We start from the raw sequence: 19690 nt of genomic DNA, 5'->3' as shown, positions 1-19690 counted from the left end.
CGGCCACAGTAGAAGCTCCTGCTCGTCCTCAGCTCCCACTGTCGGTGGGATGGGGAAGGATCTGTCGGGCTGTCCTTGGAGCTGGTTCTTGGCTATAAAGTCCCAGCACAGTGAACCTGACACACGTAACATCTATCGCGTGTATCTCGTTTACACGTGCTGCCGTAGCGAGAACCAGGAGGAAGATTGTCTTCTTAGTCAGGTTGTAGAACAACGCTGAATGAAGTGGTTCAAACGGCGCACCTCTCAGTAGGAAGAGGACTATGTTCAGGACTCAAGCTGGGGGTCTTTACTCAGGCATCTGGGTCCAGAATTTTGAAACCATCTTAGCTAATGCCCCCATTTCACTACGACCATGAATAACCTGAATCACCTTGAATAGGAAACTTTTCATTTTCGTAGATAAATCTCAATCATTTCTTGAAGTTCTTAAATGAATCTTATTTGATTCCCAAACATTTGTACAGTTCTTGGGAATTCGTTGAATCAGCGAGAAAGTTTTTGTTTGTCAAAAACTTTCGTGGAAGGGTCCCCGAATTGCAATTTCGTGGCTGTATCGTAATCCATTCGTGATTAATACTTATGTCCCGTAACAGCTTCGTAATCGATTCTTTTGCCTTCTTGGCTATTCCTAGCGATTTGTGGCTCCCAAAATTTCTTGTCCTCAACCCAAAAACATCCCGAAACAGCCGAATGTCCCGAGTCAACTACAAAACATGTAAGAATTAAGTAAGAACAACATTCGGCATATTCGTAACTTAGTCGTAGGTGATTCTTACAATTTGTTCCTGATCTGTGAATGAATCTTGTAATTTGTACATGTTTCACAACCCATTCCTGGCATTATTCATATTTTTCAACCCGACTAGCCACAAAAGTTTGCATTATTGGCCGAATCATAATAAATTTCGAAAGTCTGATTTGGGGTGATTCGGTATATTCATGGTCATAGTGAAAGGGGGGGCATAAGATAAATCTTAACTACTTACGTTCAAAGATAAGATATCTTAAGGTTTCGATAAGATAGATTTCCGAAACTGTCATCAACCTGTCGCAGACAAACCTACATATGTCCTACATGTAGATGTTAAGTGATGTATACTGGGTCAGTTTGACAATACTGCATGTTTTTTTGTGTTTATGCCAAAAGTCAAGTTTAAAGAGTAAACACCAACATTATACATGGAAACACTCAAAACAAAAGTTGTTCAGGAAGCAGGGCACCCACCAGTGAGTTATAATGACAATCTAAGCTTGTTAAGTTTGTTTTGTTATTCATATATCCAATATATTTCACAAATAAACAAAGGACTTAAATACAATATCAACTTATTTGTATTTAGATTATGTAATTATTTTTGTATCTGTCTAGATCCATAATTCTTTTCAAAATTTTAAAGTGACACCAAGTTTCGTTCACAAAGGGAGATAATTTAGGAATTGTCAAGTTATTTTGTCTCATGGAACACGCCACAAGTTAACGTGAACATAATAAAATTTAGTCTATCCTTTTAAATTAAGAAGAGCTAATAAACTGATTTGTCTGATTTGATTAAAATCCGTCTGAGGAGCAAAATAACGCTCTCAAGCATCTATATTTTTTAAATTTAAAATGGGTAAATGTATACTTAAATATTATAAAGACCAACATCAATTATTATTTTAAAATCGGTCCACTGAATGCAAAATTCAAAGATTATTGTGGTGAAAATGTCTATTTCATATTCATCAGTAAATTTCATTCAATAAACGTTTTCTGAGAAAATATATGGGAGAGTGAATTTTGGACAAAATATGCTACTTTTTGACAACATTTTAAACCTAAACAAGCATGGGAACACATGTTTTATTTGATTTTTCCATTCTCAAAAATATAATACAAAAATCTGTGCTTAACTTTTGCTGTCAAAATTTCAATAAATTGCTTTATGTAATGGAATACATCAATGCCATTAATCACCCGTTTTTAAAGAATGCAATTGTTCAATGGACAAAAGTTAATCACATGTTATCCAATATTTGTCTTTCAATAATATATAGTCTACCTGTTGTTTTTAAAACAGAAACAAAATACAATTACTTTTGCCCGAAAAATCTTAAATATACTCGAATATGAATATACATGTACTATACAAATATTTGATCACATGTATTTCATTGCATAGTTAAAATTCAATTGTTAACACCGCTCGTCCCACACCAATTTAGATGTAAAAACTGAAACGCTCATGGTTTTACATTTCGTTACATATGTAAATTAATATAATTTTCTAAATTGCAAAATTACAGCATTGACGCAAAAGCAATCCAGAAAATATAACAGCGGAACTCTGAGCTTTATAAAAACTGTAACATTGAGCAAGGTCTCGCCAGGAATACAAAGGGAGATCCACTCTCAACTAGAGTATGAACTGAGATTAGCTGCCCCTGTTATCAATAAGGTCACGATCATTACAATAGCCTGCCGAAACCTTCCGTTTTTATCCTTCCCAAATTATGGAAAAGGTATGTTTCACACTTCTTCAGCATGGACTCGGATAGAAATATATTGTAAGTTATCCACTCCATAGTTATGTGGATCGCTGTAGCGATTAAGAACATCAATGACGTGAAATCTTTGATGCATTCTTCTTGTTTTCGATGTGTCAATTTAAATCACACAGTTTAACAAAATGAAATGTCAATGATTGAATGTTTTATTTGTTTGAAAAATATCTATGGCAAAGTATGCCACTATCTTGGATAAAACTAATGACAGGTATGGGGCTATCTTATATTTACGACAATCTTAGGTTATCTTCGGGCTCGATAGTTTCCAAAATAGGCTACGATTTCCTCACGAAAATCTAGGCCCTGGTTTTCCAGTAGGAAGGAGTGAAGTAAGGCTTGGAGTTCATTTTCCGATCTTCTGAAACTGCCAAAACTGAATTGAGGGCCACAAGGTCATCGTGATAGTGCTTCCCTTCAGACAACACTTGTGACGCAGGAAGAGTAGGAACTCCGCCAGAAATTGAGGAGACACAGAGGTGGAACACTGGTGTTTTTCCTTGAAAAAACTTTCGATGTGCCAGTGTAATAGCTCTCACTTGCCCTAGCCGAGTGGCCCTTGGCCCTTAAGGCTCTTTGTAGATGGACAAGACTCACATATGTAACCTGCATGTCTGGTGCCATGTCTGGTCGTTTGCTGTATGGGTGAATCAGTAGATTCAGCTATCTTTCTGAGAACCAACCCATCGCTGGCCACCAGCACACGACCAAAGTCAGATCGAGGCTCTGCGTCGGCTTGATCTTCTGAATGACCCTGTGAAGGAGTACTGGAGGCAGAAAAGCTTACACTTTTAGTCCTGATAGTTCTGGCGGTTCAGGAGGCAGTCGTCTATGTACACCTCGAATTGGACACTCCTCATGAGGAGGAAGGAGGCTAATGGCTTGGTGATGCATGTTAATTGCCATGGGGCCGAGGAAATTTCAAATGTGAGCTCTGCGCATTAATAGTGGGCTCCCATAAAGGTGAAGCGGAGGAATTTCCTGGATCGGTACATGTAGTAATCATGGTAATCGCCGTTCTTGTTTCACTTCGACTTACTCGATATCCCAATGTTTTATGTAGTAACTAAACTGAGCAAAAACTCTGCAAACCTATTTTTATCACAACATCGTTGTTGCTGTCACGGCGAGTTATAAAAAAGGCCTGCATGTGCTTAGCACCACTGGTAACGCAATATGATTCGCCAGGCATATGTCTTTTTACCCTTCTCAACTGGTGGTCCCTTAAAGTATGCGAAAAGCGACACGTTGGAATCTAATGCTTGCTATTCGTATTTTTAAGCTACATTTATTAAACGAGGAGAGTCAGGATTTTATTATCGATTTCAATTGTGTGGCTGCAGATTCATATATAATATATACCCCCAGATGCATATTTGTAATGCTTTACACATGGAAATCAACCTCGATATCATGGTTCTATATATTTAGATCTGCTTTCACAACTAATATTGCTAATAAAATTCCACATGTCCCCCCATTTCCAACATATTTCTCCTGCGTTTGATCTTTTCTAAAAATGTATTTCAATTTTTCTTGTAATTGCTGTTTTTGAGGACTGTAATTTTCGATTCAAACGGCAGATTTATATATAATAAAATCCCACATACAATACAATAGCAATAGTCTAAATAATAATGCCATACAATATGTAAAGCGCACAGAAAGGCTTGCATTTCTAATTTCAGAATAAGCATGTTTGTTTACGAAAAGCTGTGTCACATGATATGCAAATTAGGTGTAATGCCACTTCATCACTGCGCCGGAATATAGCTTTTTGCCATACCTCTTTCGCCAGATCGAGGTTCGTCAAATTACAACAATGGATACCGTTTTGCTGAATCGTTATATTCTGCACATTTTTTAGCTTGAAATCGCGTGGATGTTTCAATATGGTACTTCGTGGACATATTGTGACAAAGATTTCTTGTGTATATATTCTGGTATTAAACATTGTGTCCGAGTCGAAAACTCGAGATGGCAAAAGCCGACTAACATGACTAACATAAGATAAACTTCTTTTGCATGCTCAGATATGAACCCGTTTTATTCCGTACCATATCGCCACATAATAAAGTGAGGGTACGGAACATTGAGGTGAACATCGCCATGTATATCCTGTCATATGCTAATTAAGATAGGAAAAATTGAACGCTTGCTGTCTCAATTTGAAGATGACACAACATTAAGTTTGGATGGAACAGAAAAAGGCCTTTATGCTGTATTGCACACATTGCAGTTTTTTGCTAGATTTTCTGGACTTAAGGTTAATGCAGAGAAAGCTAAACTAATTTGGATTGGTTCAAAAAAGAGATCAAGATATAAACTATGTAAGGATTAGCAGCTAGACTGGACTAATACAAAGTTTAAACTATTAGGAATAAACTTTGATGTTGATTTAGATAATATTGTGGAGGATAATTATAAAATAAAGCTTGAAAAGATTGAGAGAGAAATGAACCTATGGACGGTAAGAAATTTGACTCCAATAGGTAGAAATATAGTCCGAAAAAGCCTCTTACTGTCAAAATTGAATCAGGTTTTTTCTACCATACCCAACCCTCCAAAGGATGTGACTGATACTTTTCAGAAAAGATGTTAAAATTTTTATGGAAGGGAAAAACAGATAAAGTGAAAAGACAAATAATGTCTCAACCCCCAAAACATGGCGGAATTAACATGCCAATTATAAAGGATGTGGTTGCAGCACAAAAACTTTCATGGATCAGAAGATTATATTGTTATCACTCAAAATGGACTGAGTTAGTTGCTTGCTATATTCCAAATAGAGAGAGATTATGGTTGGCAGATGCCTCCTATGTTGATGCATTTATTGATCCAAATACCATGAATGTATTTTGGAAGGATATTTTGGAAGGATGTTTTGGAAGCTTGAGCAACATACTTGTCCAAAAAGAAACTGAAAACTGGTCAAGATATTATGAGACAGTCTATATGGTTTAATAATGGATTACAAATAGGAAATAGTCCAATCTTTTATAAACATTTGTCAAGCAGTGGTGTAGCCTTCATTGGAGATTTAGTGGATTACAACGGTAAATTTTATGTATTTGATGCTTTTGTGCATATGTATGTAATCCAAACAAATTATATAGAACATTATGGAGTTGTAAATGCAGTCAAACAATTTTGTAAGGCAAAGGAATACAATATTTTCAATTCTATATCTCCTCGACCAACCATGCCACTCAACATATCACATCTTCTAAACCAAAATATGGGTAGTAAAGAATTTTACAAGACTTTATCAGCACAGGAGTTTGTTAAATTCCATGACATTGAAAAATGGAAAAGTATACTAAATAAGACATTTAGTGAAACAAATTGGCAAGAACATATATTGATGACAAAAAGGTGCACACAAAGTGAGGATATTAGATGGTTCAGTTTAAGATTATTAACTATATTCTTACAACTAACAAATATTTATCAGAGCTCCAGATAAGCTTTTGGTGTTGTGGGTATTTTACCCATGCATTTGAAAATCATTGGGTATCAGTAATTCTATCTGGGTATTCAAATTTCTGTTACCCACTAGTTTTTACACATGTGGGTATTTAAGTTAAATATTTAAAAACACTATTCATCTAGTCCCTGCAAACTGGTGTTGTGTGGGTTCAAGAGCTTTATATGACTCAAAAATACCACGATACTTCCACAAGTGTGATGGCAAATGATCATGATGTAACTGTCATCGTGGAGTTTGGCAAGGTTGACGGAATGCCCGTTTATAATTTCAAAATAAGTTGCTGATTTGCCAATCGAAAACGCAGGGTTACTTCACAATATTTTGAATATACACACAAGTTTTATTTTTGTAGCGTATCTGTAATGTTCGTTGCGTATTTGATACGCTTGGATATTATTTTACTGCTTATTCTGCATTTCTGATGCGTTTTTTACGCAGATACGCAGCTTATCTGGATCTCTGTTTATATAAAATTGGATATTCTGTGTAATGTTTACGTTCTGTATTATACTCCGAATATGTGTTCCGCTACAATATGGAATCCGATTTTTAGTGTTACCCCAAAAACGGAAGTTATTAGTGTGTATTAATCAGTGAATAAAACCAATCATCATCACCTCGTGCTCTGGTAGTTTAATGACAATACATCACATTTTGGCGACGAGCAGCCTATCGGCCGACCTCTACAAATACCCTAGAGGTAATTACTGGCGTGAGACACTTTTCTAGTGTTTGAATCGATATGAACATTAACTTTTTCCATAGTTTGTTCACACCTACCCTCGCACAACGTTGACCGTACGTAGACAAAATGGCGGCGGCATTACCCCCCATTCGCAGTATTTTGAAAACTGCTTATTCCATGGAAGTTGCTAAAGAAAATGACCTCATGATCAGTTCACAGCAATCACAGCAACAAGTGCATGCACACCGAGCGATAGATCAGAAACCACGCCCAAGGGTTACAGTGGAAAATACAACATGTGGATTGTGTGGAGGACACTATCCCCATCATGGCACCTGTCCAGCAAACGGAAAAGTATGCCACAAATGTGGAAAATTAAATCATTTCAGTCACGTATGTCGTTCTAAACCAGCTTCCAGTCCCCGCAAACCTGGCAATTTCAATCGTGGCCGTGGGAGAGGAAATTGGAAGTAGGAAATTGGAAATACACATCAGGGAGAAACAGACAATCTGCTCGATCAGTCAATCATGAAGATGAAACAAACAACACAGTAGCTGGCGCTACACACGAAACAAGTAGTGAGGAAGAATACACCTTCCTGCTATCGAAAACAAGTCTGGTTGACGCACCATTTTTCGACATTTCAGTTTCTGGTTCCCCGATCTGAATCAAGACCATCGGCAAGAATCGAAAGATGGCTGATGGACTTGAAGCATTATCGCTTCACAGTGTAGTACAGACCCGGATCAAATAACCCGGCAGACTACGCATCACGTCATCCTTTGCCTGTTTCAGATCGATCAGGAGAGGAAGACCAGACTGCTGAAAGTTATGTAGCATACGTCTCGCGAAATGCTGTTCCCAAAGCCATGACACTTACCGAAATCGAGAATGCAACATTACATGATCCACTCCTGCAGGCGGTTATATCGGCTTTGAAATCTGGAAGGTGGCACGAAACCCCACCAGGCGTGTCACTGGCAGAGATGAGTAGATTCAAGAAAATCCAACACGAACTTACCTGTTCTGACACGATTCTCTTGAAGTCCAATCAGATCGTTGTGCTAACATTACTCCAGGAACGTGTGGTTGATATCGCACATGAAGGGCATCTGGGCATTGTAAAAACAATCGCATTACTCCATGAGAAAGTTTGGTTCCCGCTTATGGACAAATTGGTCACTCAGAAAATAAAATCCTGCTTACCCTGCCAAGTAGCAGGGCCAACCGTGCAACGAGAACCCCTGAAAATGTCGCCCTTACCAAAAGCTCCATTTGAAAGGGTGAGTGTTGACTTTGCGCATATTGAATGTGAAACCGTGTTACTGCTGATCGATGACTACTCTACATACCCATTCGTCGAACCAGTATCCAGCACAAGTGCACCGTGTGTTATTCCCGTGTTGGACAAATCTGACAATGGCCCACCATTTACCAGTGACGAATACAAGAGATTTGCCAATTCACTCGCCTTCAAGATACAAAGAGTTACCCCTCTTTGGCCCCGTGCAAACTGAGGCATTGAATGCTTCGTTGGCTCCTTGAAAAAGCACGTGAAAGTGGCAAGGCAAAAGGTGAGAACTGTAGAAAAGGTTTACAATCTTACCTCCAGTTGTACAAAACATCGCCTCATGAGACAACATGGAATCCGATTTTTAGTGTTACCCCAAAAACGGAAGTTATAAGTGTGTATCAATCAGTGAATAAAACCAATCATCATCACCTCGTGCTCTCGTAGTTTATTGACAATACATCACATTCTGTATAAGGATAATTCTGTGGCAGCAGATTAATGTATAATAATATCCCACATACATATTTGTCAGGCATATTTGTCATATTTTATACATATTTGTCAGCAAACCAACCTTGTTATCATGGTTTTAATATATTTAAATCACAATCCAACACATTTCTCCTTCTTTTTTTCGCCACTGCATTACAAATGGAAGCTGGTGAAAATAGTAAAAAAAAAAAAACCGCGTTATAGTGTTCCGTAAGCATTTTCTAATGTTACCCAAATTGTCATACAAAATTCATGAATTCAAGGAAACGCCATACATCCCTGTATAAACAACTAAAAATTGTCATACAAAAATTCATGGGTCCGAGAAAATGCCAGCTCTGATTTTATTAACGAGGTGCCATAAATCCCTGTATAAACAACTTTGTGATACTGACAAGTTTATTACATAAACAGAACACCTGCCGAAAATGCTCATACATAACATTTCCTGTGTGTTACAGCAAAGATCACGATTGTATTTGCAGGAATTACCAAAATAAATTCACACGGTGTTATGAGGCACATGTAGTCGGATGATCCAGTCGAAAAACTCTCAAGTGGTCAGCTGAGCTCTCAAAATGTGATGAAATGTCATTTCTTGGATAACTGAGACAGGAAAAGCTTTTGAGAATTTCCCCATTCTCCCTTCAATGTCTTTTTGGTTGAAGACAACATTGTATTACGCTTTATAATTACGATATTTATTAATGGTGTATATTTTATTGCCGCTTCTTCTTCTTGGCAGCTGATGGTATATAAGCCACACTCGGTTACCTCCCTTGGACGCACACGAACGGCTTACCCACTAATTCCAGCACATTTCTCCTGCTTTTGATATTTTTTTGTCAGTGTTACACATGGAAGTTGGCAAAAGTAATTTTTTAAAATGCGTTACAGTGTTCCTTAAGCATCTGCGATTCTAATGATATAAATTTTATAACAAAATTCAACATAGTTTTTTGTATGATTTCTTTAAACATTTTCCCGTTCTAAGTCAAAATTACTGTTAATTATTTTTCAAAAGTACATTAATACAAACATTTTGAATGTATGTTACTATTTGTGTCTTTCTTCATGTAAGTTAAGACAAAAACGGATAAAATGTGCAAAAACAGGCAGAATTGAATTTCTACACAGAGTTATGGGAACTGAATTGAAGCATAGACAAGAGGCCACCCTGACTGTCAAGGGAAGAGTATTCAGAAAGGTATGAACGTGAAAATGGCTTTGCTACTCATTCCTGATGAAATAACTACAAATCTACAAATGCAAGAACCATTCAGGTAGATGATGTGAATGTGCAACTTAAAAGTCCTCACAACTCCAGATTGCATATGCCCTTGACATTTGACATGTTCATTACAGCTTTTGGGAAGTATAAAGCCATCATGTGTCTACACTGGCCACAAAAACGAGCTGACTTGATGATTATCAGCGCCTTATAGTTGATATGCACAACCAATATCAGAATCAACTTTTTTACCAGTATCACAAACATTTCTCGGCTAAAGCTGCAGCCTATCTTGAGCAACACATCTGCAAACTTCCATGGCGAGAGATTGACGATTCCATTTATAGAGCCGTGTTTACAGAACGCAGAATCAGTGCTTGCCAGCTGTGAGAGGCAATTGGTAATTTGACCCAGTTTTGTTCAATGGTAGATGCCATGTCCCTCCATCAGAGACTCTTAACCATACTTCCATGACTAGAGACAGAGAATTCACATGGTCACGGGGAATAGAAGTTCTTCTGTGGACATGGAAAAATTAACCAACGTCTTTCTGATCACCCAAACCATGCTTTTGTTCAGTCTTTGCTGCATGGTTTCAAATTTGGTTTTGACACTGGCATTAAATGTCCACCATCTCACACTAATGTCTGCAAGAATCTATAATCCACTCAAAACAATCCTGAAACAGCAGCAGCCTTCATACAAGATAAACTACACAAAGGTTACTTGATTGGTCCATTTATGCAATCTCCTTTCCCTCACCATCAGGTTAATCCAATCCGCATCGTGGAAGGGAAATATTCCAAAAAGAAGCGAATGATTGTTGACCTCTTTGCCCCACATGATGATGTAGGAAACCCAAGTCTGAACTCTGTGATTGACAAAAGACAATTTTCCCTCACCTATGTGAAAGTTGATGATGCTAGTCAAATTATCAAAGCCATGGGCCAACATGCTTACCTGTGTAGGGTCGACATCAAAGATGCGTTCAAAATGTTTCCAATACACCCTTCCTTATGGAACTTACATGGCATATCATGGGATAATCAGCTTTATTATTACACTCGCTTGGTATTTGGATGCCGGTCCAGTCTAAAACTGTTTGATGGCCTGTCTGATGAAGTATGTTGGATTGCAAATAATATGTATGACATGGACAATATATTGCATCTTTTGGATGATTTTTTACCTGTTTATAAGGACTTAGAACAAGGCATTAGAACTATAAACAAACTGCAGTGCATAGTCTCGGAACTGAATATCCCCTTATCCCCCCACAAAACGGTCGGACCGGTCCCATGTTTAGAGTACCTGGGGATTATTTTGGACACTGATAGAATGGAAGGTCGTCTACCCACTGAGAAAGTTGCCTGAATCGTCTCCATCATGGAATCTATTCAAGCTGACAAAGTCACTAAGCAACTACTGCTCAGTCATCTAAATTTTGCTAAATGTATCATTCCAGCTGGTAGGGCCTTCATCAGTTACCTCCTGCAACTGGCCGACTCTTTGAAACACCTACGTCAATGGGTCACTTTGGCTCCATGGCCGGTTGACTTACTGCAAGCTACCACAGAGGACATGTCCATTGCCTTATTCAAACTTCACCCTATTGTCATGGTGGCTGCAATCGTAGATGTCATTGTGACAATACTGCTACCGTTTACATACTTTGCAAATGTCGTTCTAAATCTCCATTCATCATGTGTCTGATAAGGGAATTTGTATTAACAGCTGCCAAATATAACTTTGTATTCAGTGCACGACATATACCTGGCAGAGTTAACCATATTGGTGATGACCAAGTTCCCACAACTAGCTCTCAAAGCCGAACCAACACCACCGACATGCCTCAGTCTGTCAACTCACGTTACCGCCAGTGAAGACTTAGATAAATTGTGGACAAAAGCTGTGTCTAAAACTACTAATGCGGTTTACAGATCAGGGGTTCAAGCCTTTATAATTTTTATGGCTATGTTTGGGTTTGTGTGGCAGCCCATTGTGTTACCATCATAGTTGGAAGATTCCTTATTCCTGTTTATAGCCCACTGTCGTCATCATCGACTGCACTTAAGATATACTACCATCAAGTGTTATCGGGTGGCATGGGATTCACATATTTCAGGCATAATGTGCCAAATGTTCTATGAATCTGCTACGAATAGAGACAATAATGAAGCTAGGCGATCAAGCAAGAGCAAGGTGTTAATCAATTTGTGCAACTACTAATTACTGTGACAATTTAAAGCAGATTTGTCTCACTTTACAGAAAGGACTATTTTCACCTTGCACGGACTTGTTGGTAAAACCCGTGTTCAGAAGCTTTATTTGGCTTTCTCTGTTGTGGATAGTTTACTTGTGACCATTTTAATGCTAAATTGCATTTGTCTCTCAGTTCTGTTGTGTTTGGACCAGATTATGAATCTTTTAAATTGACACTTAAATTGTCATAGATAGATGCAGGGGTATAACATTGTCCATCCAAGCGGTTCCAACAACTTCCTGTCCAGTTTGTTGTCTACAGAAATATATTCATCTTAGGAGGGCCATGGGAGTCAATCAGCATGATCCTCTATATGTAAATAAGCAGGATATTCCCTTTACCTGTACTTTCTTTATTCAAAGGCTAAACAAATGTTATCTATTGCAGAATATGACCAACGGTCATTCATTTCGAATTAGTGCTGCTACCTCTGCTTCCAAGGCAGGTGGTAATCGGATTGTTATGTTCGGTATATCAGGGTGCCTAAATGATCTATAGCGCAGGCTCAACGTCCAATGGCCAATACTAGTTGTAACTGCTTGTCATAGTAAGGCTAAACAAACGTTATCTATTGCAGAATATGACCAAAGGTCATTCATTTCGAATTAGTGCTGCTACCTCTGCTTCCAAGGAAGGTGGTAATCGGATTGTTATGTTCGCTATATCAGGGTGCCTAAATGATCTATAGCGCAGGCTCAATGTGCAATGGCCAATACTAGTTGTAACTGCTTGTCATAGTTTGTAGATCCGTGAAGATCCGGGGTAGAATAGGTCTTCAGCAACCCATGCTTGCCATAAAAGGCGACTATGCTTGTCGTAAGAGGCGACTAACGGGATCGGTTGGTCAGACTCGCTGACTTGGTTGATCCATGTCATCGTATCCCAATTGCGTGGATTGATGCTCATGATGTCAATCACTGGATTGTCTGGTCCAGACTTGATTATTTACAAATCTATCTACCAAAGCAAAGCAAAGCATAGTTTGTATTAGGGCTGGTGATTTAGATCGATAATCGTAATTATCATCGATGGAAGAAGGTTGTGACGATTATCGATATGAATATAATGCTATCGATAATGACGAATTGTATTTTTTCGACAAATAAAAGTTTTTACTGCAACACATTTGACTTAGGCCTATTTGTTTTGCTGTCCTTGTAATTATCGCTAGATATAAACAGATTCACCCTAACATACAGTTTTCTCACCTTCGCTTTATGTTTAGTCGCAAATAATAATCAAATATTTCAAAAAGTAAAAAGTTCTGCTTTGAATCGAACGACGACGCCATTACGTGTTGATAGTGGGTAATTACAAATTTAGTCACTGGCATCTAAATGCGGAGTCAGGATTTTAGAAAATATGTATATTTTCGAAATAGTATGATGTATCGTGATTAAAATAGGTTTCATAATATTTTATTTCTTAAAAAATAATTTTTCCCATTCTATTTTATAAAAATTTCAAATTTTATGTCTATTTGGTAACTATGTATTCCAGCCTGTTTCGGTTTTTTTCAGTGATCATAGTTTTCGTTTTTTCCCGGTGTTCTCAACTCACAGCCCACGTGAGGTCCATGTGGGGTTTGACATTTTTACGATATGGCAGCAAAAATTCATAATTTCCCCGGAAAGGCAAAAAGTGCTGTGTGGAACATTTTTGGTTTCCATCGAAACGAAACTGATAAAGAACTTGATAAATCACATGCCGTGTGCAGGCAGTGCTTTACTAAAGTAAAGTATACCGGCAATACTACTAATTTGCAAGTCCATATCGACAAGTATCATGGTTCAAAAACAGGTCAGAAATGGCAACCAACTATACAACAGTGTATTTCCCCAAATGCTAGTGCAGTAAAATTGCCTATGCACAGCCCCAAAGCTGAATCCATTACAAATGCAATAGCTGAACATATCGTGCTCGACATGAGGCCGGTCTCCATTGTGGAGTCCCAGTCGTTCCGTAAGATTCTAAAGGTTTCAGAGCCGAGATATGAAATGCCTTCTCGTAGTTATTTCAAGGACAAGATTATACCCAAAATGTACCATGATACCAGAAAAATGGTTGAGATGCAGTTGAGGGTGGCGTTTGATGTGTCTACAACAACTGACTGCTGGACATCATCAGCGACGGAATCTTACATGACAATAACTGCACATTTCATACATGATTGGAAAATTGTCAACTACGTACGCCAGACACGCGAGTTACCTGGTAGTCACACAGCTGAACACTTGCATGAGGCTTTGAAAACATCCGTTGCAGATTGGGGATTCGATCCCTTCACTATTGTCTCAGACAATGCAGCAAACGTTGTTAAAGCCATTGGCATGTTTGAAAACACAATACACATTCCTTGCGTCGCCCATACTTTGAACTTAGTAGCAAAGGCGGGTCTGAACGCAAATGCTAGTCTCAGCAAACTGCAATCTCGCTGCAGACACCTCGTTGGTTATTTCAAAAGAAGTCCGCTGGCCACAAATGTCTTACATTCCAAACAGGAGTTATTGCAACTACCACTTCACAATCTTATTCAAGACGTCGAAACGCGTTGGAACAGTAGATACATGCGTTCACTGATCAAAGTCTTAAGAAAGACGCACGTGGCCTGGTTTTAGATCCCTCCGAACAGGACCAAGCAGAAAATATTATCCGTGTCTTGCAGCCATTAAAGCAAGCTACAACCCTTCTGTGTGACGCTACTCTGCCGAGTGTTTCCATGGTTTTGCCAATGATGTACAAGCTTAGGGTTCATTTGACTGTCAAGGATGGGGACAGTGGGCTTGTTAAAGCTGTTAAATCGGCAATTTCAGCTAACTTGTCCAAACGTTACACCAAAGACAAACTCAGAAAAACACTCGTAGCATCAACGCTGCTGGATCCACGTTACAATGGGATACCTTGTATCACTGAGGATATCGCAGAGGATCAGCTAAAAAGAGAAGTGACAGAAGTACATTGCAAGTTGTCAGAAACACCAATGCGTTTGAGCATAAAGCAGGAGAAAGCTGACTTAGCTGAGAGCGAACCAGCCCTTCCCGACTTGCCCCGATTGCCAGATTTTCCCAACGTACCAGATACTGCAGATAGTACAGATTCAAGCAAGTCTGGGGTGACAGTTGAGACTGAGCCACCCGTGAAAAGGATCAAGACTGAATCTGACAGCATAAAATCGAAGTCACTTGGAGTTGACGACTGGTTCTCAGATGTCATTGTCACAGGAGTGGAGAAAGTTGCTGTAGATCATAATCAACGGGCAAGAGAGGAGATATGTAGGTATCTGAAGGAATCCCGGCTATCCGGGGACATGTCTACCCTGGAATGGTGGAAGATGAAGGAAGTGGCATATCCAGCACTGTCAGTGCTAGCCAAGCGTTATCTCTCCATCCCTGCCACATCGGTCCCCAGTGAGCGGGTTTTCAGCGCCGCGGGACTTGTTGTTAATAAACAACGAAGCAGCTTGAAAACAGATAATGTCGATAAGCTGATATTCTTGAACAAAAACCTTAAAAAGGTTTTTGATCAGTGATGATTTTCATGTTCAATACCAAATGAACTCATTACTATTTGTCGTATTTGAGGCAAGTGACCTTGCCAGATACAAATAAGTTTTCAAGTGTTAGCGTTTTGATATTTAGCGGTACATTCACAAAAGTCAAAAACATGAAAAATGAATTGCTGTTAGGTATTTTATTTTTTTGCATTTACAAAATGAATTGATGTTAAATTTAAAACTAGTTCTTTATACTTTATACAGTTACAAAATGAATTGATATTACGCATTTTAAAGTTCATAGTTTGATTGTTTCTCAAAGTTGGTGACTGACACCGATTGCCGATATTCCAACTGAACGTTTATAAAGTTATTTTAAAAGTGCATTCTTCGGGGTTTTTTATTTCATGACTTAAGACTATTAGACTAATCGATATATAGTAATCATGAGAAAGTTTCGTAACACATTAGTGCTGAGACGATCATTACTACATTATTACAAGGGTATACAAACTTACATCGTTATAATCGCACGATGTTTGTTTAATATCAGTCTGTAACCCAATCTGTGCCCCACCACGAAAACGATGACGTAGCACTCACCTGACCTATTACGTATCACACCTGTGAACCTAGTACAACCTACTACGTAGCACACACCTGTACACACCTGACATTCACAATGGCGGAATATTTGATGATTTTTTATCTGAATAGTTTCGTGAATACTGTACATAAATGACAAACGACTATATCAGGTGAAATTACATTTAATTTCTCAATTATTCTCACTTTATACAAATAATAATTGTCTTTGACGACATGAATCTTAAACTCAGATTGTTCATCGCTAAAAATGCGATGTAATGTGCGTATTGTTGAAACACTGAGTCTCCGGAGAAGTGAATTGCCATTTTTCTGTAATATCATTTTACCAAAATAGAATTCTTCGATATTTATCGATTATTGATCGATATGTGACTACCGATAATCGATTTGAGTAATCCATATCGATAACAAGCCCTAGTTTGTATATCTTTATATCTTTGGGGATCCTCAGTCAATTTTGAACTTAGATTACCCCCTGCAGTCATAATTCGGATAGGATGCTTTGGATGCCTGTCGTCAGAATACAGGTCATACTTGACCTCTATGTATTTATCATCTAATGGGTTCTATCCATAGTATGATAGATGTGTAGTCAACTGCCCAAACCAGTCTGTAATTCTCTGTACCACTCTTGACAATTGATCCCAACAGCTTGCTCCCTGACTGTTGCTCGGTCAGGTACACCAGAGCTCCAGATAAGCTGCGTATCTGCGTAAAATACACATCAGAAATGCAGAAATATGCAGGAAAATAAAATCCAAGCGTATCAAATACCTAACGAACATTACAGATACGCTACAAAAATAAAACTTATGCGTATCATCAAAATATTGTGAAGTAATCCTGCGTATTCGATTAGCAAATCAGCAACTTATTTTGAAATTATAAACAGGCATTCTGTCAACCTTGCCAAACTCCACAATGACAGTTACATCATGTTCATTTGCCATCACACTTTCTTGTGGAAGTATCGTGGTATTTTTGAGTCCTATAAAGCTCTCGAAGCTACACGACACCAGTTTGCAGGGACTAGATGAATAGTGTTTTTAAATATTTAACTTAAATACCCACATGTGTTAAAAAATTGTGGGTAACAGATATTTGAATACCCAGTTAGAATTACTGATACCCAATGATTTTAAAATGCATGTGTAAAATACCCACAACACCAAAAGCTTATCTGGTGCTCTGCTTGGGAAGGTTTGCTTTGCCAGGCAAATCGATCCCTAGCTGGGCATGGCTGTACATGTACCAATAGCATTTATAGTCACATTTATATAATTTACAGTGAGAATCCCCTTACCCCAAGCTTATGTTATGTATGTATTATCTTGAATATGTCTCAGGTATAAAATCATTGTTGCAGTTTTGTGTTGAATTGTCATTATAAACAGTATGGTAAAAACACCCAAAGAAGGTAGGGTTCATCTCGAAAACAAAACCGGGACGTAAGGGGATATTAGACAGCTTTGATACGGGGTGATTAGGCGTATAGTGTATAAGCTTTATGAGCAGAAGGTAACCCCGACTTGAAGTAGAATTCAAAGGGAAAAAAAGGACACAATTAATGTTTCTGTGATTTCGATACACTGCACGTGATGATGAGGGTTGAGGGGAAAATATTCCATCCTGTTTATGGGATAACATTATCTCTGCACCATTCATGACTATCGCAGTCAGGGCTTCCAAATCATTTACTTGATGAAACCTGGGTGAATAAGAATCATTCAACTGACTACATGTGGCTACCGTCAGATGGACGAAAAGCAATCCTCAGCTAAAGCTAATTGTGTCATTTTGAACGCCGCAACCCATGATCTGTGGCTTATTGATGGCTGGTTTCCAAAGAATACTTAGATTTGCGTCAAACTCATGCTCACCTTGCACAAGATAAACACGTCCATCAAAGAAACTCACAAACATCGAACAATAGTTATCATTGTTAATAATTCTAAGAATACTACCTCTATTACATCTTTGCCATAAATCCTGTATTTTGGCTTCAGTCACATTAACTAAAATTTTCAGATTTTCAATAATCCTCTTCTGGAAACAATTATTCACTGATTCTTATCCTGACTCGAGATAATTTCCTTTGAAATTCCCCTTGAGGACTTAAAAATCAGAATGTATCAAGAATCAGTCAAATACATGATACCTTCACTAGAATTACCGTTATATTTGCTGATCTTGTCAGTAATAATGATGGCATTTCTGGTCTATTTCTACCCAATGACGCCATTTCTGGTTAAATTGGATTTGTGACACTATTACCGGTGCTGACGTCACTTCCGGTGCTGATGCCTCGTCCGGTTGTGATGTCAGCTCCATTTTTTCACTTCCCTTTTATTCGATAATGACATCTCTTATGGTCTTTCACCACATAAAGACATAATTTCGTGACTAGATGGACCTGGTACTGCTCATTCCGGTGCTGACATCACTTCCGGTGCTGACGTCAGTTCCGGTTCTATCTCTTTCAGTTCAGACAACAGTTCCGTTCACTGGAAGCAGTTGATACTCAAGGTGCTCCTAATCCATCCTACACCTAATAGACAGGATAATCCCTTTTTTCGATAGACGGGGGAAACTATTTATGGATGATGGTTTGCGCCACAACAATATAGGGATTCTAATATAGGGATTCTAATATAGGTAATAGTGTCACAAATCCAATTTAACCAGAAACGGTAATTCTAGTGAAGGTATCATGTATTAGAATATAAGGGAATATAGGCCCTCTGGCCCTCCGGTTGCACATCAAAAGCAAGCAAGCAAAAACTAGTGAAGGTGTTTTGTGAGGCCAACTGACAGCTAGACACTACTTGTTCTACCGAGACGAATGTCCATCAAGTGATACTCGTGGCTAGAGCTCTAATCTCATTAGCCGAGCAGGATCCAAGACTTCGGGTGGAATTGTATCCCTGCGTATAACTCGCTGCAAAGGTAGCCTTAAGCCAGCCTGTAATTGTAGCCTTGGTGATGTCCTTGTTGGAATGAGGCTTGCGGGATATAAATAGTCTCCTTCGATGGCATCTATGTGGGTCTGTAGCCGAGAGACAGAACTTGAGAGCTCTGATGGGACATAAAGTCTGTATGGGTGATCCACTGTCGGTCCCAAGGCAGGAATAGTATAGTGTCTAGGGCCCAACGGCCCCATGGTGGTATATTGATTTTTGGCTACAAAATCTGGGAGCGATCTTGGGTTGATCATGGGTGAGACTAGAATAGTCCAAGGCATGGAGTTCTGAAACTCTTGCTGCTGTCGCCATGGCTAGGAGGAAGGAGGCTTTCCTGGATTTTTGGAGTAAAGTGGCCTTAGCCATGGGCTTGTAAGGTTCCGTTGGTACCACAGATAGATTTCACTTGGGAAAGATACGAGGTGTGCGAACATCTTTTGGTAGGAAGGATCTCATAAGTCTGTTTAGAATGGGATGGTTTCCAATTGGTAGTCCATCATGTTGAACTACAGAGTGAAGTGCCAATCTGTAACCTTCTATCATTCCATGTCGGAAATTATTGTCCTGACGTAGATGTAGTAGAAAGTTCGCTACCATAGGGATGGATATAGTATTAGTTATAATC

At 38.7% G+C, this 19690-nt stretch overlaps 2 protein-coding genes across 2 annotated transcripts in view; one reads left to right on the top strand and one right to left on the bottom strand.

Annotated features, from left to right (window-relative positions):
- LOC124151849 (A-kinase anchor protein 17A-like) overlaps nt 1-19690 on the bottom strand; it is a 50744-nt gene that overhangs the window by 8767 nt on the left and 22287 nt on the right. The gene's annotated exons all lie outside the window — the stretch shown is intronic.
- Nucleotides 14566-16358, top strand: LOC125376083 (zinc finger BED domain-containing protein 6-like). Its single transcript, XM_048387678.1, has one exon. It carries the CDS (start codon nt 14723-14725, stop codon nt 15530-15532), a length of 810 nt encoding a protein of 269 aa, XP_048243635.1. The 5' UTR covers nt 14566-14722; the 3' UTR covers nt 15533-16358.

This window comes from Haliotis rufescens, unplaced genomic scaffold (assembly GCF_023055435.1).
Source record: "Haliotis rufescens isolate VD_foot unplaced genomic scaffold, xgHalRufe1.0.p SCAF_7, whole genome shotgun sequence".
Taxonomy (NCBI): Eukaryota; Metazoa; Mollusca; class Gastropoda; order Lepetellida; family Haliotidae; genus Haliotis; species Haliotis rufescens.
The sequence above is the reverse complement of the archived record's forward strand: the minus strand, read 5'-3'. Positions and strand labels throughout refer to the sequence as shown.

What these genes read in the sequence shown, in the direction of transcription:
- LOC125376083 (XM_048387678.1), top strand. Translation starts at nt 14,723, where the DNA reads ATGGTTTTGCCAATGATGTACAAGCTTAGGGTTCATTTGACTGTCAAG.